This window comes from Lissotriton helveticus, chromosome 3_1 (assembly GCF_964261635.1).
Source record: "Lissotriton helveticus chromosome 3_1, aLisHel1.1, whole genome shotgun sequence".
NCBI classification, from domain to species: domain Eukaryota; kingdom Metazoa; phylum Chordata; class Amphibia; order Caudata; family Salamandridae; genus Lissotriton; species Lissotriton helveticus.
This window is the reverse complement of record NC_136061.1, coordinates 1,044,047,660-1,044,073,773: the sequence shown is the minus strand read 5'-3', so window position 1 is coordinate 1,044,073,773 and position 26,114 is coordinate 1,044,047,660. Positions and strand designations below refer to the sequence as shown.

Here is a 26,114-nt window from a genome sequence, read left to right as displayed (position 1 = left end):
GATTGCGGGTGCGCGATATATAGTTAGTGCAACTAACTATATATGGAATTTCAATGGTTTTGTGTGAGTAAAATAAGGTTTTCTAAATGCTAATTCCTAACTATATATGGTCTATAACCTATGGTTTTTTCAGTGAATTTTCAAGGTTTTGTAAATGCTAATTCCTAACTATATATGGTCTATAACCTATGGTTTTTTCTGTGAATATATATATATATATATACACACACACACACACTTACCTGATATATACTTACCATCTTGTTGTAAAGGCATGTGTGGTGAAGGCATATGCTTGGTAAAAACATGCGTGATAAAGGCAATGCTTGGTAAAGGCATTACAATGCAATGCTTACTTGGTAAAGTCTGTTTTCCATTTTACACTGTTGAGGCTGTAGTAAATGTAGAAGTGCATTGTATTTTGTGAATTACAATTTTCATACTCTTTTGTAGGTACATTTGCATGTCCCTCCCTAAATCCCGTCTTAATTAATTTTCCTTAATCCCTCCTGTTTTGTTTCATTATTTCCCATTTTCCTACTCTTCCCCCTAGCACGCCCACATTTACTACAAAAACATATACCTACTTGTGTGGAGATCTCTGCTACTATGGAGAGATCTCCTTGAAGAAAAGATAGGCGAGGTGGAGATGGATATCTCCACCCATAGGTTTGTGAACTGTATGTTATACTAAGTATATTGTACCTCTGGAATCTGAATTGAAATCACTCTCTAAATAATTGTTTTTTGGGTTATGAACACAATTTTGTAGAAGTTAATAATCCTGTTTCCTGTTTATTTTTATTCAATAAATGGCACTTTTTATAGAAGGAAAACAAGTGAAAGAGTACCAATGCCTTTTTCTGCTAATTGTTCATTCAAAAGATTCTGCAATGATCAGATACTGTTACATAAGTTAAGAACAGAATGTAATGGGTTAGCCTGGCAAGGAGACTTAGGGCCTAATTATGACTATGATGGTCCGATGGACTGCCGTAGCCATGGTGGCGGTGCGGGTACTGCTACACCGGCGGTTTGACCCCCCTGTTGCAAATTGGGCGGTCGGACTGCCATGGGACCACTGCACCCACCAGGGATCAGAGATCTCTGGTGGTGTTGCTGCAGTCTTGAGGCCGCAGTATGCTTGGTGTGCTGCTGCGGCACCACCAAGCATATTACAAGTTTCCTCTCCGCCATGCTTTTCCTGGCGGTGAACCTGGCATGAAAACTTTGGCAGAAAGGAAACAAAGGGGCCCTAAAGGGCACCCAGTTGCCTCAGGGCCATGGTGTGCATGCAGGGGAGCACATATTGTGCCCCCCTGTGTCCATGCACACTAGTTCTTGTCCGGCATGGACTTTACAGTTCATGCTGTGCAGGAAAAGGCTTTCGCTTTCTCATTGCAGTGCCTTTTTAATAGGCACTGCCATGAGAAAGCCAAAGGACCACCCGCTTGTCCATGAGATTACTCGGAATTCGGCTGGAGGCCTTGTTTGGCAGTCCTGGAGAAGGGGCGCTGGCATGGCAACCCGCTCCAGGACCGCCAAACTCGTAATCAGGCCATGGAGAATCCCGTCATCTACTTTTGCTAAAGGCTAATGTGAGGTGCATTTAGTCTTCGCTTGCAGACAATGCTGTTATATTGAACAGTAGCCACATTGTTCAAAGCTGGTATGGTGATGTGGACAATTTTTGAAACTCGAGTTAGGCTTTTTTTTGGTGCTGAGTTGAGATTAGTAAGCCTCCCTGGAATCAGTAAGATCGCGGAGAAATATGTCAATCATACGCTCTCTGCGTTCCTTGAGTCCCGTGATCTTCTCCACCCCTTTCAAACGGGCTTTCGCCCATACCAAGGTACCGAAACCACCTTGTTAGCTGTGGTGGAAGAATCTAGAAATGTTCTTGATGCAGAAGGGTCACCATCCATAATCCTCCTCGACCTGAGCGTGGCCTTCGATACGGTAACCCATCGAATTTTGGTGCGCTGTCTCATGAGCGCAGGAGTAATCGTCACAGTCTTACAATGGCTGCAATCTTTCCTAGAAGAAAGATTCTTTCAGGTATTTGAAGGTGACAACACCTCAAAACCCATCCCCTTACAGTGCGAAGTTCCTCAGGGCTCATCGCTGAGCCCCACTCTTTTTAATTTCTATATGGCCCCGTTGGCAGATATTGTAGCCCCCTTCGGGATCCATATAGTAACATAAGCTGATGATACACAGCTGGTTGTTGCATTGAACCATGCGGACCAGATTTCCAATGGCCTCCACTCCTGTCTCGAGGAAGTTGCCAACTGGATGAGCCTGTCACATCTAAAACTTAATGGTGAAAAAACCGAGCTCATGATTCTCGCAACACTTTAAGCTTTAAAGCAAGCAATATGTGGACAGCATGCATGGGCCAGGGGCCAGCCCAAAAAACGAGATAAAAAGCCTGGGCATCTGGCTAGATCAGGATCTCACCTTTAAAGCTCATGCCAGGAAGACGGCTGCTTCATGCTTTGGCTTGCTTAGATAGTCCCACAAAGTGCTTCCCCTTGTACCCTTTCAAGCAAAAAAAATGCTGATTCAAGCACTAATTTTTTCGAGGATAGACTATGGCAATGCTCTATATTTAGGCACCCCAAACCCAGTGGTCGCGAAACTTCAGACTGTACAAAATTGTGCAGCAAGATTGCTTGTGGGGATCCCCAATCGTTGTTCAGCAAGGCCCACGTTACACTCTCTCCATTGGCTCCCAGTACAGGAGAGTATTAACCTTAAGGCCCTCTGCGTTGTCCATAAGACTCTGGAAGGGAGCTGGCCACCTATCAATACAGCCATGATTCGCCCCTATAGGGTGAACAGAACACGGCGCTCAGATGAGCTCCACCTAGTAGTGGTACCTAGGATCAAGAAAGCCAGAAGTGGCGGACGACTTTTTCCTTATAATGCCGCCAAGCTCTGGAATACCCTATCTCTGTTTCTTCATAGGGAATCCAAGCATCTTGCCTTTCGAAAACAGCTAAAGACCTGGCTCTTTCCTTAGGGTGTCGGTCCGCTCTAGTTACTGCTTCAGCGCAGGGATGCTCCCGGGTAGCCATGTGCTATATAAATGCTATTTCCTTCATTCATTCAAAGATGTGAGGGTGGGAATGATACAAAAGTACATAGTCAATATGTAACAATATTCTTTTTTGTTCACAGGTCTCATAACATTGCAGCTACTATTCTCTTAATTTTTATCATAGTTGGGGCTCACATTGTGTACACTAGGATATGATTTGGGTGTTATATACATTTTTTTAAATATATCAATTGCTTCCTAGTGTTCTTAGGTGTGTCATTCTATTATGAAGGAGAGTTTGGCTTCCACTAATAATCCCTGTTGTGTCTCATAGAATTGATCATTACCTGAAAAGCATCTCATTCAAATACTGCTTAGTGGGTTGTGGATGGTTGCACGCCAGTTGACTTTGTGTCTCGTGCACATATTGACAAACTCTTTAGTGCCAGGCAGCCCATAGTGTGGTATTGGGCATGCCTCTTCATCGTTTGGCATGTGAACTGCCATCACATTGGGCTTCTGCTCACCACAACGCAGCATGAGGGCAAAGGGTCATCCACTAGCTCTCTTGAACAGCATTTTTCCGGAGCTCATGCACATCTGCCTTAAAAGAAGTGCACTTTAGTGCCAGGGGGACAATACTTTATTTTGCCAATGCCATTTTTTGTACCATTCTTTGTTTTATATTTTTTTCATCCTTGTGTGTTTAAACTATGTCTTCAGGTGACAATAAAGCATAACTAATAGCATATTTTCTTTTCAGCTGTAAGAATCCTATTTTCCTGTGTGAAATAAAACTACAAGGGTTTATCTACTTATTCAAAGTACACCCGCCGGCTGGGAAGTACCCGCGCTGCTACATTAAAACTATATGCATTGTTTATTTTTATTTAAATTAAAATTTTCTTTTGCAAGCATTTGGCCACCATGTTAAGAGCATATTTTCCCCTTTCTTTCTTCTTTTTATTTTATGGCATATGTGTGCAACAAAAAATAACGATTGGCCCAGCTTGGCAAGACCAGCCTTTTTGTATTTGCCAATGCTTGTTCCGTTTGCATCGAGCTATAATTTAAAAACGAATTATGGGAAGGTCAGATGGGGATTTTATGTCAACAGAAGATCCAGTGAGAAGAATAAAGCGTGCTCGGCAACAAATCTCAGTCTGTCTGTGACTGCGCTGATAAAGGCTGAGAATCAGGAAGGGGGTGAAATAAATAGTCAACACACAGCACATGGCTCGGTGCCTGTCCTGGGTGCAGTGTAAATTTGAAGCCTCGGCTTCCGCAAGTGGACAGTAAAGTCAATGACAAAAAAAGGTAACAAGGAAAAAGACAAACATTCAATAAAAAAGCCAGTACAAAATGTGCTGGACCAAGTTAATTACGCTCCAACCAAAAGCATTCTTTGCGATCTGCTGTAGTAGTTTTTAAAATATACTAGTCCTGCTTCCATGCGGCTTGCAATGGCGGGACTTTATTAACTAAAGGCCTGACCTTTGTTTCTGTGGCTTCTCATTTTGTTAACTTGTAAAATAAAATTGTATTTTATGTCGCTACCTTTCCATTATGTTTCAGGCGCTCTTAAAATAGTCCTTCAATTCTGTCGTTATAGGATTTCTGGCAAAACACAGGGAGGCACTCAATGTTCTTATAACCTCCCTGCACATGCTTAGGTTGCCAACAACCACTTTTTGCCCGAGGCAATGAAGATAATACATTTCCCAAGGTACAAGCTAAGCTATCAAACACAGCACCACTAGAAACACTATTGTGATTGTCAGGAAAGAATGCCAGTGCTGCGGGCTAACTCTGTAGTTTAATAGTTTTGATTAACACAATTCATTTGAAGCCTGGTGGTCTCTGGAACAAAATGCTGAATCTATAAATAATATTAAATCTATAATGCAAAAGTTGTGGAAACTCTTACATTTTTAATTTTCCCTGTCCCAGTGCATGTGATGTGCATTGAGATTTATTAATAGATCATTTATATCTGTTCTGTTATTGTATGTGGATATACCGAGGCTGCACATACTGGTTCTGAGCGATGCCTCCACCCCTATTAACGGCCATAATGATGGCTTAGAATTAGTGAAACATTCAGGTCTAGTCATGTTTATTTTATTATTATTATTATTACTATTATGCGTTCTTATATAGCGCTCGATTACCCGTAGGTAGGAACCCGTCCTGGCTTTTTTCCCTGTGAGATACCCGTACTGGGCATCCCCAAGGTGAAAGCCAGGCATTCCGCCGCGGGGGGGCCGTAGTGGAGATTAAGCAGGCTAATGCCCAGAGCTGCAGAGTGTGAACCCGTGATTCGAGTAGGCACCGAAACGAGAATTATCGAGTCCGTGGATAATTGGGCTCAAGACCCTGCCGCGTCGGGAATTGAACCCTGGTCCTGGGTCTGACCTCTGCTTCAGGGTCTGCCTCCTCTAACCAGTGAGCCACACTTTTCCCCCAAATTCAGCCCTTCTCCGCACACATTTTGCTTCTATCAAAACCGGATAGGTTTTACTGCGTGCGTTTCTGCGCCCAGTCAGACTTGCAGTTTGTCGCAGAGCAATGAGGCTCTATGGGGGCAGATTTACGTTTCCTGGCGCATCCCTGCAAATCAGCAGGGATGCGCCAGGAAACTTGCACCACTCACCTCAATCCTTGCGCCACCACGAATGTGCCACATTTACAATGCGGCGCATCATGGCGCAAAGAAATGCAGATGCGTGTCGCATCTGCTGTCGTAACGTTGGTACAGTGCTGGAGTTGTGTCGTGGTCGGGACGCAACTCCAGCACTGTGCCAACCCTGCCTATGTCTAACATGGTGCATCAAGCCTTACGCCTGCTTCAAGCAGGCGCAAGGTTTTGACGCAGCAGGGTCGGAAAAGTGACTGAGTGAAATCTTGTAGATTTCACTCAGGCACTTTTCCGAGGTGTTCCTGGGCCGGAACGCCCCCGCCCCCCGCGCCAGAACGCCCACATGAAACCTGACGCAGGTTTCATGTGGAGCAGGGCTTTACAACGCGATGTATCTCCCTAGATGCGTCACGTTGTAAATACCCCGCAGCATGGCACTGGCGGCGCAAAAGTGGCGTATGGGGCTTGTAAATCTGCCCCTAAGTCTCTGAAAGATTTTTCAGGATTACTCCAGGTTCGACTCTTCCCCCCTCCCCCCTGCAGTGGTGTCCTGAAAATGGGGTAATAGTTCGTACATCAAAACACTGACACAGGTTAATCGTACATGTGGGGTAACTATGTCCTTGCTGTGCCCTTGAAATTTGCATTCACACTATTTTCTCAATAGGCCAGGTGCTACGATGTATATTTCCTGTTCTAACTTAAATGCCTGTGGCGTGGAGATGATGCACCTGCAGAGACAGATATGTTTATGTTTCCTCACCGTTGTTTTTCGGAGTGACATGTAGACAGACTGGCACCATTGATCTATTACCATTTACATCAAAAAATAATGTTGGTCTTGGCTGTGTACAGTATTCAGCCTCGCTTACTGTAGATAGTGTTACATGTTTGCAGTGAGGTCTGTGGGATTGTCTTTCAAGAGGCACAATCACAAGTGCTGCTCAGCGACTGCATGGGATTAATCTTGAGGCAAGAATTGCTTGTTTCGAAAATCACATTTGAAGTGAGTATTGGTTGTTTGAAAGTTAAATGGCAGACAGAGATTGGCTGTTCTAAAAGTTGAAATGAATCAAGGATTAAGCACTTCATGGGTTAACCTTAAAGCAAGGATTGGTTGGTCAAGCAGTTAACCTTGAAGCAAGGATTGGCTGTCCCCGAAGGTAACCTTGAACCAAGGAGTGGTTCTTTTAGCAGTTGACTTTGAACCCATGATTGTACGCTTCCAGCAGTTGACTTGGAAGCAGGGATTGATTGCTCAAGCGGCTGACCTTGAAACAAGCATTAGCTGTTCTAGTAGCCAACACTGAAGCGGGCCGTGGACATTTCAGCAGCTGATCTTGAAGTCTGGTTCAGCTTTTCGAGAATCTACCATGAATCATACAGTTCTTGTTCTTCTTCAAAGGAACTTGCATTAGCTACTGCTGGGGTGTGTCCCAGACACCTAAGCCCCAATGCACAAGCATGCAAATCCAGATCTCCTTTTCTACATCCCAGCATAGGTCAGATCCACATTCTGTAATGCATTTTTTGATTACTCCTTTTTCTTCTATTAAATCAAGTGCACCTATGATGTCTCTTCATCATAATCAGGACGCCCTTCTTGCAGGCAACTGAATGCCACCTATGTGCACAAAAGAATACATCTAGGGGCCTTCCCTCCATTGAGGTGCTGCTCCTATCTCCTATTTAAACATGTAGGGTTTGGTGTGCTGCTACCGCTCTGCTTTAGTAATAAGATGCCCAGTCTTCAAAGAGGTAAGTAGGATTTGGAGAGACTACAGTTGATGTTGCATTGAAAAATGAAGTTCTAAAAAAAATGTAAACCTAAAAGATTTTTTCAAAATGTATTTTGTCCCATGAAGTCTATATTCTAAACTGAGAACAGCAGCCTGAAAGTGAATCCGAATTCAAAGATGCCCATAATTCCCACGCTCTAGTTCATAAATTATGAAGTGTTCTGGCCACTGCTCAAAAGGACTCTGAGGGAATGGGTTTATTTCTCCTTTTAACCTTTATGTAAGCTACTGGTCAGGGCACAGGGCTGACCAAGAGGGCCTGGAATGTAAACTAATGAATGATGGGTCAGAAGAACGTATTACTAAACGGTTCAAATTTTAACTTTTGTAGCATCTGAGATGTATGTGGGCCCACGAATGGAACGTGCTCATAGGAAGCAGTTCTATTGTGCATCAAAATGTTTCATCCCAGTTTCTGGCGGTGCCAGACTGGTGAGATATGGCTGCTGTCTGCTTTATATTGCCTGCCAGCAATAGCATTGATGGAGTGAAGGTTTGAAATGACTGTAATTTGTTGCCTTCCGGTTATCGAGTGCATCAATCTCGTCTTTGTGTTTGCTGGCATTGTTGTCATGAGAAGGCACTGGTTCAGGGAACGAAAGGCACATGCTCAGTTCAAAATAGAGGAATACGCTTCTTTCCCCATACATGATGACATTTTGTGCATATCATATGAAATCAACGATATTGTCCTTGATTATATTGTATTGTGGATTTGTGATGCACCACAGCATGAGCATTTGCAAATCACGATAATGCATAATGCATAAGAAATAAGACAGAGCAGCAGCATTGCATTGGATTCATCTTCCATCAAAAAATAAACGGCAAAGTATGGCGAATTTCTCACCACAAAACTATGCTTGTTAGCATAATATTCTCTGCTAAGATCATTTCAAAGAAGTGCTTTAGCAGTACCGAAAAATGTCCAAACACAATAAAATTTTCCTAAACAAGGAAGCCATTTCAGGTTGCAAAAAAAAGGACTGCCCACCCATCCATATTTTCAGAAGGGATCAAGCTACATATGTGCTTCTAGCTAAAAAAAATTGTATTAGCAGCTCTTAAATAGCTCAGACCTTTAATGTCTTTAAAGAATTGACATTTGTGATGCAGAACAAGCCTTATGATGATTTCTTTTTTTTTGTACCTCTGTCCTACCTCTCCCCCGCCCCAGCTCTGCAATGGAGGGTCCGTCACCGATCTTGTCAAAAGCATGCTGAAGAGCGCGCAACGGTTGGATGAAGCCATCATTTCCTACATCTTGTATGGTGCCCTCCTGGTAAGCATGCTCATCAGACTGATAATGACAGCAGAGGGTGCACTTGGCCCATTGTACCCATTGTGTGCTTATAATAGGCGGTGGTAGCGTTGAAGATAGAGGGCCTGCTGTTCGCGCAGCATGCGCGGATCAGGCCCAGCGTATCGCAGACAGATGTTTCCACAGCGCAACTGCAGATTGCCTTCATTAGGCTCCTTAATAGTCGAGTAATTATTTCTGAATAAAGGACTGCAATTTTATTTGTATTGATTTTTTTTCCCCTCTCATTTTGGCTTCCAGGGCCTTCAGCATTTGCACAATAACAGAATCATTCATCGTGACGTCAAGGGGAACAACATTCTCCTGACAACAGAAGGAGGAGTCAAGCTCGTTGACTTTGGTAATGAAGCGCTTGCCATTTATAATCTTGACGTGCGTAGTTTTTAGCCCAGGGCGTCAATTTCCTTTTTCAGCGCCACAGTCGCGTCAATGTTCCCTGCAGGAAGATTGGTGTATTTTGGGTTTAGCAGATGGAAGCCTTAGGGCTTTCTGTCAGATAATCTATTTCGGGTTTTTCACAAATGCCTCTTTTTCAAATTCCACTTCAAGTCTGTCTTCCCTTTTAAAAGAAACGTGCAAAAGAGGCATGTTATTTACAAACAGTTTTTCCTTTGACTAAGCATGCCATATCTAAAGGCACTTGTCTCATTTCCATATTCCCTCGTTTGCATATCAAAGGGAAGCCGCCTTTCCTCTCAAATTGCTCTAATGGCCTGAAGCACATCTATTCCCTCTGAGCAGAAGGTAAAGTGGTCCTGTGGGTCCGAGAACTAACAGATCCATTTAATTTGTGATTATTGTTGTGGATATAAGGCTGAATAATTCGGAAACAGAAACAGGGGGTGGAAATAAAAGAGCAGCACAGCTAGGAAGGCACTGACTGTGCAAAGGCTGCCGAGGTCGTTGCCGTAGCCACATTTCTTCTGGGATTAATGTTAAAAAACAGTCTGTTCCCCCTCTCTGAATGTTTGAATGGGAACTTAAATTCAGTGATTTTATTATCATCCTCAGAATAACCGCTGCATTCCTTTTAGCTTGCATAGATTTTAAACCCTATAAAAGTGCGGTGAAAAATATACTTGCTAAAAGTGTTTGGCATTTTCTTAAAATTGTATCAACGTTTTAGCCAAACCAAATATGATTTTTTTGCCTCTAAGTTTTAGAAGAATCTTTTCAATTTGATTACACTTTTTTTTAACAGCCCCAGGAAGATAAAATATAAAGGTGCAGCTTCTCCCCTTCTAGGCACAGTACGAATGAAAAAAGCAAGAATGCTAAAGTAAAAAAGAAGACAATGACTTTTTTTGATGCTGATTAAAAAACAATGCCAATTCCCCTGTTCTGTCATTGAAAATAGACTGATATTTAGGGAGTCATTGATATTGAAAGAGAAGCTCCACACCTCCAGGCCTCGAACCTTCCATTGCTAGAAATTAGAAAAGATCTTCTTGAACTCATAAGGCATTCGTAGAAAATATTTAGACAATATATGCATCCATTTAATTAAAAGGCTGTAAACCTTTAGTCACGTGCTTTGTTTTACAATTAATTATCCAACATACACTCTGGATCCCTGACTTAAGTTGGCAAATTTCCAAGGCCTAATGTCTTGGGACCAACAGCCCTTATTTGAACCAAAATACCTAACAAACTGATTTAGAGTTTGGCAGATGTGAGACATTAACCAAATAGCAGTGAATATCCTATCTACACTAGTTAGAGTGCTTAGACTTCACTGTACACTTTGATTTGATTTGATTTGATTTGTAGTTTTGTAAAGCGCGCGATTGCCCATGGGCGTCTTGGAGCTGGGTAGACGCAGGAGACCAGCTAGCTTCAAAGTTATGTATTTACCAGCCTGCGGTGAACAGCCAGGTTTTTATCTCTTTTCTAAATGAGAGCAGGGAGGGGCTGTTTTTGATTGTCGTTGGGAGCATATTCCATGTCTTAGCTGCATGTAGCAGAGAACTCCTCCCTCCCCACCGGACCTGTTTAAATCTTGGCACCTGAATCAATTTTTGATGACTGGATCTCAAGGTCCTAGATGGTCCATAACATTTCAAGTGAGTTCTCAGGAACTGGGAACCCATTCCGTGGAGGGCTTTGTAGGTCAGACACAGGGATTTGAGTTTTACTCTTTTTCCAATTCTGAGCCAATGGAGAGATCTCAGTCTATGCGCTATTGGCTCATACCTGGGAATGTCCAACACCAGTCTAGCTGCTGCATTTTGTAGACGTTGTAATGTTGCCAGCTGCTTGACCTGGATCCCAGCATATTGAGCGTTTCCGTAATCCAGCCTCAACAAGACCAGCGTAGTTACCACTGTTTTGCACGACTGTTAGGGGATGAACGGTAGAAGTTTCCTGATCATTTTCAGAATGTACAAGATGGAAGAGGCAAATTTGTTAGTTTGTGCCTCATATGTTAGTTTAGTGTCCAGGAGTATTCCTAGGTTTCTTACCTTATTAACTGGGGATGGGCGCTGGCCCAGGCTATCAGGCGCACCCGCTGCAAGTCCGACCTGACATTGCCTTAAGTAAGTAGATGAGCGTCGGTCGACTAGACTGCTTTGCGCCCGCAGCGCCGGAAGTGCCTCCAGCCAGGAAGTGAGTCAGCTCTGACCCCGTCTACACCCTCCGTTCAACCGGCACTTGCCGTGACGGACCGGGGTGTTTGGGGCAGATCTATGCAGACTAATGGGGGTCACATGTGAAAAGTGCAAGTTTCAAGTAAAAAGAACAATTGCCACGTTTGTTTTAAAAATGCAGTAAAGCGTTTTTAAATTAGCTTTTTTTTTAAACTTGGTAATAGCAATCACCGTTTACAAGTAATGCAGCATCTCGTCTTGGAAGAACTGCGTGGTCTCCACATCAGTGCTTTTATGGCAGAGGTCTCGTATCTGTCAAACTGTAAATTCACCACTTAGTCCTGAAACTCTACCTTACTGTATCTGACTTCTAAGCAACAAATTCATCTAACTGCCTTGAGAAAGCTTCTGGCATTAAATTTCCGAGCGAAACGTGTCAGCTGTACTCCTTTATAGATTATCTCCTTGAAGCAAGGCTCTACCTCCTATTCTAATCATCAGAAATAAACACATCTATGAACAAGGCCACATCTGCTTTGATTGATTGATGACCCACCAATTCAACATGAATTTAGTCCTACCAAAATACCCATCTTTCTAGGCATCCTGGGTGGGTGGGTCATTCACATCAAGGCTAGGAAGCACCAACCAGTATCAGCGCCGAAAATCACGCTGTAATGTAAGTTTCAATCTATTTTGCTCTAAAAAAAAAAAGTTGCCTCCTGATGCTGTCATTGCGAGCAGTATTTGGAGGAGCAACTATGTTTATATACAGCAACATACACAACTTCCTTTCTTCTACATGGTACTGTTTTGTGCAAACACAACCAATTGGACTCAAGAAGCAGGTGAACTGAAATGAAGATAGCGTTGCATCCTGAGCGTCCAGCACTAGGTGTCTCCCACAACCTTGTGGTGTTGAAGTACAACAAACTATCCTATAAGTGTCTATGAAAGTCAAGTTTCTATAAAAGACATTCCACTGACCAACCGATTGAGCATTTCTCTAGTATTAATCACTTCAGCAAGCCATCTTCCTTGATTTTTTACGGAGTTTTATATAGCGCGAACTTGACCCGAAGGTATCGGGTATCAGATCACTTTACATAGCACCAGATGCGTTACATGAGGACACATTCATTTTTGTTAGGCATGGGGAGATTAAGTGATTTGCCCAGAATCATAGGATGTTCAGCGTTGTTGCCGAGACTCTAGCCCAGTTCCCAGGTCGACCGCCCTAGCCGTTAGGCCAACTCCTCTCCCCAATACAGTCTTCAAAGTAGAAGTTCACCAACATGGAGTGTGGTGCATTCTCGAGCATCAGTTCCTTGTGGTCCCTCATATCCTGAGTACTATACCACTGGGGCATGTACATGCATAAAAGTCATCCTACACTTTGCTCAGCGTGTGACAGCAAGTAACCATCAACCACAGTGTGGCGTGCCCAAGACAACAGATTGCCATGCTAGCTCTTGAAGGTACCTGGTGCTGACATAATTGAAAAAAATGTCATGTCGTGCCCTGCCAAACAGGTGGAGTATGGCCCATATGAAAAAACAAACATGAAAAAATGTAGATTAATAATGTACTACTGTTAGTTTTGCTGACACTTTTATACTGACATTTTACAAAAGCTGTAAAGATAAGAGCATATTAACCCAAAAAGGAGGCCTGGGCATTGACAATTGGTAAATTGCACTGTGAGAGAGAAGCAACATTTTGAGACCGTGTTTCATCTAAACTTCAAGGGAGACAAATCATTCTGACACATTGCTGTACCTAGGCAGTACCCAGCAGGAGATTTTAAACGATCAGGGGTCAATTCAAATGGACTGAGTTGCTGTAGATAGCAACAGTAGTCTTCTGCGTTTTGAACACCAATCAAATAGCTTTGCAGCTTGAGTAACCAATGCAGGGCAGGGAAAACAAGATGACCACTCTTAAAGGGGAAACACAGCAAGGAAACAGTTCTCTTGACCCACTCTCGCATCGCTAAAAAAACATTTTAAAAAAACGCTACTCCAGAATATAGCCTTGTTTCATTGCACCAGTTAGGTTTTGAGGCATACTTTGACATTGTCACTGAATGTCCCTTTAAGATGAAATATTAGTATAGACTTAAAGTTTGTGACACTAGGGGGCCCATTATGATCGCGGACGGACTTGAGTCCGTCCGCGACCATAGAGGAGGAGGGAACCTCCGCATGGCCTGCGGAGTTCCCTCCTGTTCAATTAGGATGTGACCGCCACCCTGGCGGTCACATCCTCTATTTTTACCATTGCGGCGGGTGCGGCTTCAAGCTGCACCCGCCGCAATGGTAAAAATGCATACATTGCATTTGTATGCAGAAAGCGGCAGGCACCGTGCAGTGCCTGCCGATTTCTGCATACAAATGCAGGGGGTACCATAGGTACCCCCCATGTGCACCTCCCACCCCCCCTTCACCCAGGGGGCCCGCAACGGGCCCCCGAAGTGAAGTTCCACATGCTTTTCCACGGCGGAAAACCCGCCGCGGAAAAGCATTTTTTAAAGCCCATCCTAATATGTCTGGCGGTGTCTGAGAGACACCGCCACCATATTAGAGCTTTCCGCCACAGTTGTAAGCCAACCGCGGCGGAAAAGCTGCGGACGGAAACCAGGACCCACCAGCCATCCTAATGTGGCGGTGGGTCTTTGGTGGGTCCGCTGGGGTTTTTCCGCATCCTCCGGGCCGGCGGTGGCTTCCGCCGGCCCGGAGGATGCGGAAAAACCGCAATCGTAATAGGCCCCTTGGTTTGTGTCTGTCTGTCTGTCTGTCTGTCTGTCTTATATTTCAAATCCTCTGCAGTTTCTTATCAAAAATACGTTTTTTGTAAAAAGACGTATATTTTTGAAGGAATTGTTTTAATGAATTAATGTAGCGTAATCGATGCACGTTCTCTGAACAATGTTGTAAGAATGAGAAATGTCCTCTATTGTCGGATATATAAATGAAATAGTATTTTTTTTGTATGTCTAGTATGTTGCTCTAAAAGGTGGTCGGGTATTCAAAGGCACTACAAAATGGTGCTTGCCATTGTGAACAGGGCTACATAGTAGGCAAAACGCGGTAGTCCCTGGCGCGTGGAACATAAACAACAAGTAATAACTCATTTTGAGTGCTGGTGCCTCTTTTTTGGAGAAACGTGAGACAAGAAAGTTGACCCTCGATTTGGCTATCGAATCATGAGTCGTTAGGCACTTCTTAATAATGCACGAGCGAGGCAGATTGGACCCTTTTAAGCATAGCATTGACTTGATCTAGATGTAAGAAACCTATATTTTAGAGAACATGCACTCCCTTGCAGTACAGTGCTCGGGTGTGTCCATTGACACTTAGCAGCAAAAAAGTGCGTCAGCTCGTGGAGAGAGGAAAATGCACCGTATTTTGGTACATATGGTGCATTTTTCCCTCTCTCGCTCTGATGCAATGCTGGACCACATTGCCTCAAATATTGGTAATTCTGGGCCCAGGAATAGAGCCATTAACTGCCACGGCATTGTCTTCTGTGTGTGTCTCATGTTGCTGGTAGTAGGTGCGTTCTTTCTCAAAGCATGATCCGATGTTACCGCCCCATGCTTTCCTGGCTGCTCAGGACACTGCTAGGCCTCTATGGCTCCTGTCAGTGGTTTGACTCCAACCACTTGCATATCTTTATCTGAAGATGTGAAATTGCAGTTGAGAATCAAGGGCTGTCTTCCTTGAGTGATATCCCTGACTAGTTGTTAATCTACTCTCCTTCTTCACCCCTGAGGGATGAATCTTCTTGGCTGAACTTTCAGTCTGTTGCTTTTACCATTTGGTAGGCACCATGTTTCCTCACCTTGTTCATCGCCCGTGGATACTATCAAAGCCGCCACTATATGCAGCATTTATAAGGCTAAACAGACGAGGTTCAATGCTTTAATAAGATGCTCGAATCAACACAGTTTGCCCTACAGTGTTATTTATTTTAATGAGAATTGATATATAATTTGAGAGACACTTGAAAGGGAACAATTACACATATACATTCATTATTGCACATATACTTTATAAAATCTTCTTTTTATTGTTTCTTCTTGTAACTGCTTAACTGCCAATAGTAAAACACTAAAGGAGCCTTCTGAGTTTCATCAATTCTGTACTTAGTAGTAAAAAAAGACATACGTCACAAACAGTCCAGAGGAACACAATCCAAGCCACAGCCAACAAGTGGGTCATGGAAAGCCACTTTATCAAGGTTGAAAACATATGAATGAACTTCATTAATACTGCATCTTCTGAGACTTTTTTCATAAATACATGCATTTACATTCATTGATGATTAGATCATATCAATAAGCTTCAAATCAAATCATATCCTTATGTCTCAGTTATTTTGTAATAATTAAATTAGAGTCCTGTGACAGGTATCATCATTTTTTTGTAAAAATGTCGTAAGACCCAATTGCAAGAAATGCGCCTTAACACATACCACTATTAATAATAGCAATAATTGCATATACTGCACCCAGTATCTCTCCTTCACATTCAGTCTTTTATAAAGCCATAGCCAGGTGTAATAGTGTCCAACAGAACAACTTAATCATATTGGAATACCTTAATAAAAAAGCTCAGTATACTCTTCTACGCTTTACAATTCCAGTAGTCTCTTTATTCATCAACATGTATCGACATATTACATCCACGGAGGTGTGGCCGAGCCAGCCAAGATGACAGTTGTGAGTTCCTGAAGCTCCATCAGACAGCCTGCACATCATCATTTATCTAGCCCTGGGACCCCATTTGGCGGCCATCTGGGGATGCCCATGACCGCCTGAGGCCAATGCTATTGATTGCCACGCTCAATGCAGTCCTTTTGCGGCCCCCGAGGATGACGCAGCCAGTACCGGGCCGCATGGACCAAAACTGAGGCAAGAGTGACGAGAGATGAGAGGAGGTGCCACCCTGCAGCTGTGACCCCATTTGGGAGTACTCGGCTTCGGCATTCTTTGACGTACCGCACCTTGAAGAGGTGGGCTAAAGTGTGAGACCCCCTGAGGCCTGAGTGCAGTCCATAGATTGCAGGTGAGCTGCTGCAGCAGCACCCCATGTGCAGGGCCCACATCGGCCCTCTCCTCCCCTGCTGCTCGGTGCCCACTGACCCTCGCATCGGTGAGTCCTTTTGGAACGCGGGAGGGGAGAACCAACTCTCTATAATAGAGTGGTGTTCAACATCCCTGGAGCATGCTGGCAAACACCCGCGCTGAGCATGCCCCCCTCGAACCCTGTCAGCAACCTGCCTCCCTGCAACTACTGACTCTTCCCAACAAGAGCCCTCTGGTCCCTGCCCTCTGCATTTGGATTGGGATGCATGCGAGACAAGGGGCTCCTCCCTGCTAGTGCAGGTTCTGCTTGATTCCTGAGGCATTTGCACACTACCAATTGCACTCCTTCATTCAGGCAACATGCCCTGTCTTTCTTTTCCTCACTGATGGACCCTGTGTGAACCTCTCTGCTTTAGCATCATAATCTAGACCTACGGCAGGGCCTGACTACCTTTCCCACATCTGCTGGGTCTCGTAGCCGGCCTAGACTCAGTGGGGGGCCAAGTGTAGACTGTGCTTGAAACTGCAATGCCAGTGACGTTGGGGAAGTCCCAATTCCATTTACGCGGGCCTCTGATAAAGGGCCTGATCTCAAAGCCCTGTGGTTGGATGCCTTGGGCCCTTCTGGACCTCATACTCTGCAGGATTCCCTCCAACCCATCACATCACCCACTGCTCCTTGTTACACTTCCATGGCTCTGGCGCTCTTTCCTGTTTCTGTGGCCCTGTCTCCCCAGTTGCCCATGAGACACAGGACTGAATATTTGTTTTGGCAAAGAGATCTAAATACTTGCCTTTCTACCACCTGTTGCTCGCCCTTCCTTGAGGACGTGTCTCCAAATGGTCTCGCACTGCAACATTCATATCAGTGTGGATTATAGAGACTCGCCACCATCCCCTTAGTCTGCCTTGTGGAGGTGATGCCTTGGGGCCCCCACATATATCTTGAACCTATGACACCAACGCACAACCCTGCCCTCTCGCCAGCCCACATGCCCCCCTGAAACAAACATCCTTAATGTTGCACGGCATAGACAGACTCCGGTCGGCTGCAGCGGCCATGCCATCTCATATCCAGACCCAGATGTTGGACCTCCACTAAGTGCCGTCCCTGGCACCCTCCAAGGAGGCCTCTGTCATCTGGGGCCCACAACAGACAAATTGGACTCTGTGCTGGCCACCATAGAGAACTCACTGGTTGGAATGGAGACATAGTTCAATAGACTAGCCACTGACTATATATAGCTTTCTTCATAATGATCATCTCAAACTCACTGACAAGGTGTTGGACAGGGGTAAACACTTAGCCACCCTACACCCGATTGTAATGAACACACCAGGGACCATTCGGCACCTGCAGGCCCTGGTCCACCAACTAGAAGACAATGCTGATATCCTCGAAGGCAGATTCGTTAGGAGCAATCTGCATATATTGAGCCTGCTGGAGGGTATTGAAGGCCATTATCCAATCCAATACCTAGAAACCTGGTTCAGGTCCTTCACTCCGGCTTCAGATCTCAACCCATTTTTTTCAATAAAGAGAGCACATCGGGTGCCTACCCACTGCCCCATCCCAAGATCTCCTCCAAGACCAATGTTTGCAAAATGTCTTCAGTCTAAAGATTTAGACACCATCCTGGACCACTTATAGTGGAGGATAAAGTGATCATGCTTTCCCCTGATTATGCTAAAGCAGTTCAGCAACAAAAGTAATCTTTCCTACGAGTGAAACGCCATTTGCGCCAACAGGGGGTCCAATATTCACTCCTCTTTGTGGCTTGCTTGATGATCATTGTGAATGATACCCCCCTTTTCTTCACAGACACGAAGGAGGCCTAGGACTGAGCGACCGGCAGTACGGCCCGCAGCGACTTCCCACAGTAGACCCTCTCAATCTTTGCCTAAACTGAGATGAAAGAGGTGCAACTGCTCATTGAAAACAGGTGACGTGCCCTGTGGGCGGCAGCAGACATAGCACCTACCAACACTACTACAGATGACAGAAACGGCCCCCAACTTTTTACCACCGATGACAACACTCTCCTCTCAAATGACTCTCAACATAGATCCCTGAAACACTCTGAGATGCTGTTCCAAACAGCAGATTCTCCTATATGACAGTGATAAATTGTTGCCTATAGATATGTTTTGTTAATATGTATTGAAGTCACATGTTTATGCAAACACAACACTGCCTTTCTTCCTCGCTTTTTTCCCCTTACCCCACATGCAGTCTTTAACTCACTATTTTACTACTATTGAGACTACAGCATTGTTTCACCAACCCACCCCTTCTGACCCCGATGCAATGGCCCTCTTGGATTGAGCCATCGGCGACGTATGCTACAACTTATATACCCCCCTTAGATCATGTGCACTCTTTCTGAATTTTAATGCTCTATCCATACTTTCCCCCCTGTTGGTCACAGCAGGTCCCACGAGCCTTCACAATTCACCAATCAGGGAATTTGCGACTTGACACTATACCTTCACAGTTGCTCACCCCACCCCCCACTTTCTTTGAGTTATGTACATGACATTGCTTGTGTGTACCAGAGTTAAAGTATGCCCTCTCTGTTCTACTTACCCAGTTGCGTCTGATTCCCTAGTTTGCCCTATCCCTGTACTTCATCCATGAAGCGATGGAGTCTCAACACCAACCACCCTATTGCACTGTGAGCGGAATCACGGTACCAACGCACAATGCAAAGGCTCCCCCTCTCCCAGTGAACCTCATGAGGCATATTATCTTTTGGCACAATTGCAGTGGCTATCATGATGGACTGCTGGGAGATACAGTGGGGAGACCTGCAACACAGGTGGCATGATATAATGCCTGGTGATCCATCATCTCCTACTTCCTAAAACAGTGCCCCCCACCTCGTCACCCCAGGTGGCTGTTGCCCACACCTGCATGACACGCTTATACCGCATGTCCTCGAAATCACTAATGCATGTTTCTGGGCTGCCTCTGGTTGGTCTTTCTAGATTTCTCAGGTCCAATACAAGACTTGAACTAACCCCTTGGACAAAATGCTCAATCCACAAAGCAGGAGACCTTTACCTCAACGGCCAATTTCTCTCATTTGATTAGCTAGTAGTAGATTATGATTTACCTTATGGGCAATTCATTTTCACTGCTGAGTTACCTGCACCTACCATACCCTGTGCAATGCCAAAGTGACAGAACCTGTAACACACCCTGTGTCACACACTATTATGATGGGTCTCGGCCATGATCTTATTATCTGCTCTATAAAGCTATACGCGAGTTAACTTTGTTTACCCTAGACACTCTCCGGCATAGGTGGGAGGAGGAGTTTGGAAGCGCACTAAATGGTAAGGAGTAGGAAATAGCCTTGAATTTCCTGTGTTTGGTATCCTGTAACTCGCGCTTTAAAAACGTGCAACTCTTCATGTTACGCCACGCATACCTCACCCCGGCCCAAATAAACTGGTTCTTTCCCCAAGGAGATGCCAGCTGTCCTAGATGCCATGCCCCTGGAGTAGATTTACAAAACATGATTTGGTCCTGCCTAGCTCTATACCAATTCCGGGATAAGGTACACAATACCTTGCGTCAAGTCACGGAGCTCCCCGATGACCACCCATGGGAGGCATACTCACTTGATATTTTCAAACGCTGCAAACCACACAAAATACACTCCCGGCTTTCCTTACTAGCGATCCTCCTTGCCAAGCTTACCCTCACCTTGCATTGGCGATCCCCAACAGCCCTCCCCAGTGGCAGGCAGGTATGTAGCTGTCCAAAAGGACGCCTTCCGCTATGATGATGTACGAGGCCTGTGCAAAAGGCCCGTTTCCTCACAACTGACCACTCTTTTCTCAGATTTTGTGCAACGCACTGGCAATGATGACCTCCCTTCACAAATGCCCAGCAAATGCTCCACGCCTGGCACTATCCACTGTCATCCCCCTCCATTCCCATATGTATTTTATTATTTATTATTTATTACATTTATATGGCGCAACAGCTACCCTGAGGGTTTCCCGGCGCCTTGGATCTGAGTTAGGCTCGATAAGATGGAAAGTTACAATTAGGAGTGTGGAGTCTATTGATTAAATAGCCAAGTTTTGATGCCCTTTTGAAATTGAAGGTACCTTGATTCAAGACGCAATTTGAGCGGCAGTGAGTTCCACAGAACCGGGGCCAAGTAGGCAAATGAGCGCCCGCCCAAACGTGCTCGTTTGAATCTAGGGACAGAAAATTTGGCCTGATGCATTGACCGAAGGTTTCTAGAGGGTAGATATTTATGTGCCAGCTTACATAGATAGGCAGGAGCTTCCCCTGTGCCAATCCTGAACATATAGCACAGGGCTTTGAATTTGACTCTATTGGCTATCTTCAGCCAATGCAATTTCTTAAGATGTTCCGCAACACTTATTCGCCCCTGAAGATGGAGAAGCAGCCTTGCGGCGCATTTTGAACAACCTGAAGTCGATTGATGATAGCTTTATTGGCTCCTAGATATAAGATATTCCCATAGTCAAGTCTGGAGCCAATGAGGGCCTGTAAAACTGTTCTCTGCGCCCCTTCTGGAAGTTGCCATAGGATTTTCCTCAACCATCTAAGGATGGCGAAACAAGTTGAGGCCGTTTTAGCTGTTTGGGCACACATAGACAGTTTCTCATCAATTATCACCCCCAGGTTAGGTGCGGATTGGACCGCTACCGGGGTAGGGCCCATTTCCGAAGGCCAATGAGTAGGACCCCAGAGTTCTTTGTGTTCCCCGAAAATGATCAACTCAGTTTTGTCCCCATTAAGTTTTAATTTCTCAGTATGCAGCCACTCTGCCATTCTCAGTAGCCCGCTGCGAAGGGAGAAGGTGTTGGACTTGGACTACATCACTGCTTCCTCGCTAATAGATCCCGCCCGCACTGCTACTGCCTTTATCCTGCCTTAGATACCTTGGATAAAACAAATACTGCCAGGGGCGTAACAAACGCCCCTGCAGGCCCCGCGGTGCGGGGGGCCCCACTCTCTTCAGTAAATGAAGGGGGCCCCTCAGCTCTTGAGTGAGAGCTGTGAGAGAGGCTTGCACTAAAGCAAGCCTCTCTCCCACTAAAGCAGGTGCAGGCTGCCTGCAGCCTGCTCTGAGCCCCTTCCGCTGACTGAAGAGAAACAATGTAACAACTTACATTGTTTCTCTTCAGTCAGAGCCCATGTAACAACTTACATTGTTTCTCTTCAGTCAGAGCCCGGCCGGAAAAAGGATGGGGGTGGGGGCCCAGAGACAGCATTCCCCGCAGGGCTCTGCTCCTCTGAGAATAGACAAGGACAAAGATAGGGTGGGGCCCCAGAGACAGCATTCTCCAGGGCAATGCTCATATGAGAAAACGGATGAGGCAGCAAAATGGTGCCCCCAGGTAAGCACTCTTGTTAGAACGCACCATGGGCATCTGCAGGGGGGGTAAGGGCCCCCCCCCCTGGATCGCCAGGGGGTCTGGTGTGGGCCCAGTCAGGGCCGGCCCTAGTCCATCATGCTTTTGAAATGGTGCCATTTTTCCAGGTGGCAGCCCCCTCCATTGGGTGGGAAGGGTGCAAGGAGATGGCCGAGAAGGGTGCAAGGCAGAGGGGAGCAGGGTGCAAGGTAGAAAGGAGAAGGGTGCAAGGCGGAGAGGAGAATGGTGCAACGGGGAGGGGGAGAAGGGTCAAAGGGGGAGGGGAGAAGGGTGCAAGGCAGAGGGGAGAAGGGTGCAATGCAGAGGGGAGAAGGGTGCAAGGCAGAGAGGAGAAGGGTGCAAGGCATAGGGGAGAAAGGTGCAAGGTAGACAAGGGTGCAAGGCAGAGGGGAGAAGGGTGCAAGGCAGAGAGGAAAAGGGTGCAAGGCAGAGGGGAGAAGGGTGCAAGGCAGAAGGGAGAAGGGTGCAAGGCAGAGAGAAGGGTGCAAGGTGGAGAGGAGAAGGGTGCAAGGCAGAGGGGAGAATGGTGCAACGGGGAGGGGGAGAAGGGTGCAAGGCGGAGGGGAGAAGGGTGCAAGGCAGAGGGCAGAAGGGTGCAACGGGGAGGGGAGAAGGGTGCAAGGCAGAGGGGAGTTGGGTGCAAGGCAGAAGGGAGAACGGAGCAAGGCAGAGGGGAGAAGAGGGCAACGGTGAGGGGAGGGGAGAAAGGTGCAAGGCAGAGGGTAGAAGGATGCAAGGCAGACAGGAGAAGGGTGCAAGGTAGAGAAGGGTGCAAGGCAGAGAGGAGAAGGATGCAAGGCAGAGAGGAGAAGGGTGCAAGGTAGAGAAGGGTGCAAGGCGGAGCGTGAGAAGGGTGCAAGGCAGAGAGGAGAAGGGTGCAAGGCAGAGGGGAGAAGGGTGCAAGGCAGAGAGGAGAAGGGTGCAAGGCAGAGAGGAGAAGGGTGCAAGGTAGAGAAGGGTGCAAGGCGGAGGGTGAGAAGGGTGTAAGGCAGAGGGGAGAAGGGTGCAAGGTAGAGAGGAGAAGGGTGCAAGGCAGAGAGGAAAAGGGTGCAGGTGGAGGGGAGAAGGGTGCAAGGCAGAGGGGAGAAGGGTGCAAGGCAGAGGGGGGAAGGGTGCAAGGTGGAGAAGGGTGCAAGGCGGAGGGGGAGAAGGGTGCAAGGCAGAGGGGAGAAGGGTGCAAGGCAGAGGGGAGAAGGGTGTAAGGCAGAGAGGAGAAGGGCGCAAGGCAGAGAGGAGAAGGGTGCAAGGCGGAGGGGAGAAGGGTGCAAGGCGGAGGGGAGAATGGTGCAAGGCAGAGAGGAGAAGGGTGCAATGGGAGGGGGAGAAGGGTGCAAGGCAGAGGGGAGAAGGGTGCAAGGCAGGGGGGAGAATGGTGCAAGGTAGAAAAGGGTGCAAGGCAGAGGTGGAGTAGGGTGCAAGGCAGAGGGACTAAGGGTGCAAGGCAGAGAGGGGAAGGGTGCAGGGCAGAGGGGCGAAGTGTGCAAAGCAGAGGGGAGAAGGGTGCAAGGCAGAGGGGAGAAGGGTGCAAGGCAGAGGGAAGAAGGGTGCAAGGCAGAGAGGCGAAGGGTGCAAGGCAGAGGGGAGCAGGGTACAAGGCAGAGAAGGGTGCAAGGCAGAGGGGAGAAGGGTGCAAAGCAGAGGGGAGAAGGGTGCAAGGCAGAGGGGAGAAGGGTGCAAGGCAGAGGGAAGAAGGGTGCAAGGCAGAGAGGCAAAGGGTGCAAGGCAGAGGGGAGCAGGGTACAAGGTAGAGAAGGGTGCAAGGCAGAGGGGAGAAGGGTGCAAGGCAGGGAGGAGAAGGGTGCAAGGCAGAGGGGAGAAGGGTGCAAAGCAGAGGGGAGAAGGGTGCAAGGTGGAGGGGAGAATGGTGCAAGGCAGAGGGGAGAATGGTGCAAGGTAGAAAAGGGTGCAAGGCGGAGGTGGAGTAGGGTGCAAGGCAGAGGGGAGAAGGGTGCAAGGCAGAGGGGAGAAGGGTGCAAGGCAGAGGGGAGAAGGGTGCAAGGCAGAGGGAAGAAGGGTGCAAGGCAGAGAGGCAAAGGGTGCAAGGCAGAGGGGAGAAGGGTACAAGGTAGAGAAGGGTGCAAGGCAGAGGGGAGCAGGGTGCAAGGCAGGGAGGAGAAGGGTGCAAGGCAGAGGGGAGAAGGGTGCAAAGCAGAGAGGAGAAGGATGCAAGGTAGAGAGGAGAAGGGTGCAAGGCAGAGAGGAGAAGGGTGCAAGGCAGAAAGGAGAAGGGTGCAAGGCAGAGAGGAGGAGGGTGCAAGGTAGAGAAGGGTGCAAGGCGGAGGGGAGAAGCGTGCAAGGCAGAGGGGAGAAGGGTGCAAGGCAGAGAGGAGAAGGTTGCAAGGTGAAGAGGAGAAGGTTGCAAGCCAGAGGAGAGAAGGGTGCAAGGCAGAGGGGAGAATGGTGCAAGGCAAAGGGGAGAATGGTGCAAGGTAGAAAAGGGTGCAAGGCGGAGGTGGAGTAGGGTACAAGGGAGAGAAGGGTGCAAGGAGGATGGTGATGAAGTTAAAAATGTGCCCCCCCCCCCCGGAAACATTACTGCGGACGCCATGGAACGCACACTACTTTGTGAGAGAGAGTGGGAGAGAGTGGAGAGAGAGAGAGAGTGGAGAGAAAGAGAGAGAGGGTGGAGAGAGAGAGAGATAGTGTAGAGAGAGTAGAGAGAGATAGTGGAGGGAGACAGTGGGGAGAGATAGAGTAGAGAGAGAGTGGGGAGAGAGACAGTGGAGAGAGAGTGGAGAAAGAGTAGAGAGATTGGAGGGAGACAGTGGAGAGAGAAAGTGGAGCGAGAGACAGTGCAGAGAGAGTAGAGAGAGAGAGTGGAGAGAGAGTGGAGAGAGAGAGTGGAGAGAGACTGGAGAGCGAGAGTGAAGAGAGAGTGGAGGGAGAGAGAGTGGAAAGAGAGAGAGTGGAGAGAGACAGTGGAGAGTGAGAGAGAGTGGAGAGAGAGTAGAGAGAGAGTGGAGATAGACAGTGGAGAGAGAGAGAGTGGAGAGAGCGTGGAGAGACAGTGGAGATAGTGAGCGAGAGAGAGTGGAGAGAGAGAGTGGAAAGAGAGAGAGTCGAAAGAGAGTGGAGAGAGTGGAGAGAGAGAGTGGAGAGAGAGAGAGTGGAGAAAGAGTGGAGAGATTGGAGAGAAAGAGAGTGGAGCGAGAGTAAAGGGAGAGAGTGGAGAAAGAGTGGAGAAAGAGAGAGTGGAGAGAGAGTGAAGAGAGAGTAGAGAGAGAGTGGAGGGAGACAGTGGAGAGAGAGATTGGAGAGAGAGTGGAGAGAGAGTGGAGAGAGAGAGAGTGGAGAGAGAGTAGAGAGAGGGTGGAGAGAGAGTGGAGAGAGAGTGAGAGAGTGGAGAGAGAGAGAGCGGAGAGAGAGTGAAGAGACAGTGGAGAGAGACAGTGGAGAGAGCGAATGGAGAGAGAGTAGAGGGAGAGAGAGGAGGGAGAGAGGGTGGAGAGAGAGAGAGAGAGTGGAGAGAGAGTGGAGAGAGAGTGGAGGGAGACTGGAGAGAGACAGTGGAGAGAGAGTGGCGAGAGAGTGGAGAGAGAGAGAGTGAGAGAGTGGAGCAAGAGTAGAGAGAGAGAAAGTGGAGAGAGAGAGACAGTGGAGAGACAGTGGAGAGAGAGTGGAGAGAGAGAGAGAATGGAGAGAGTGGAGGGAGAGTAGAGACTGACTGACTGACTCAGAGACTGAATACTGGCTGACCGAGAGACTGACTGGCTGAGAAACTGACTGAGAGAGAGAGAGAGAGACTGGCTGACTGAGAGAGTGACTGACTGACTGATTGACAGAGAGAGAATGACTGATTGAGAGTGAGAATGACTGAGAGAGAGAGACTGACTGACTGATAGAGACTGACTGACTGAGGTAGAGAGATACTGACTGACTGACTAGGAGAGAGACTGAGAGAGAGAGGCAGAGACTGACTGACTGAGAGAGATAGACTGATTGACTGCGAGAGAGACTGACTGACTGAGAGAGACTGACTGAGAGAGAGACTGACTAGGAGAGAGAGACTGACAGAGAGAGAGAGACTGACTGACTGAGAGAAGCTGACTGACTGACAGAGACTGACCGACAGAGAGAGAGAGACTGACTGACTGAGGTAGAAAGAGAATGACTGACTGAGAGAGACTGACTGACTGGGAGAGAGAATGACTGTGAGAGAGAGACTGACTGACAGAGAGAGACTAAGAGAGAGAGAGACTGAGAGACTGACAG

At 46.9% G+C, this 26,114-nt stretch overlaps 1 protein-coding gene across 1 annotated transcript in view; it reads left to right on the top strand.

The window, feature by feature from the left end:
- Window positions 1-26,114, top strand: part of MYO3B (myosin IIIB) — a 2,563,893-nt gene that overhangs the window by 250,038 nt on the left and 2,287,741 nt on the right. The window contains exons 4-5 of the mRNA XM_078681588.1: window positions 8,658-8,762; window positions 9,042-9,141. Of these exons, the coding sequence (XP_078537714.1) occupies window positions 8,658-8,762; window positions 9,042-9,141 (205 nt within the window). The remainder of the gene's footprint in view (window positions 1-8,657; window positions 8,763-9,041; window positions 9,142-26,114) is intronic.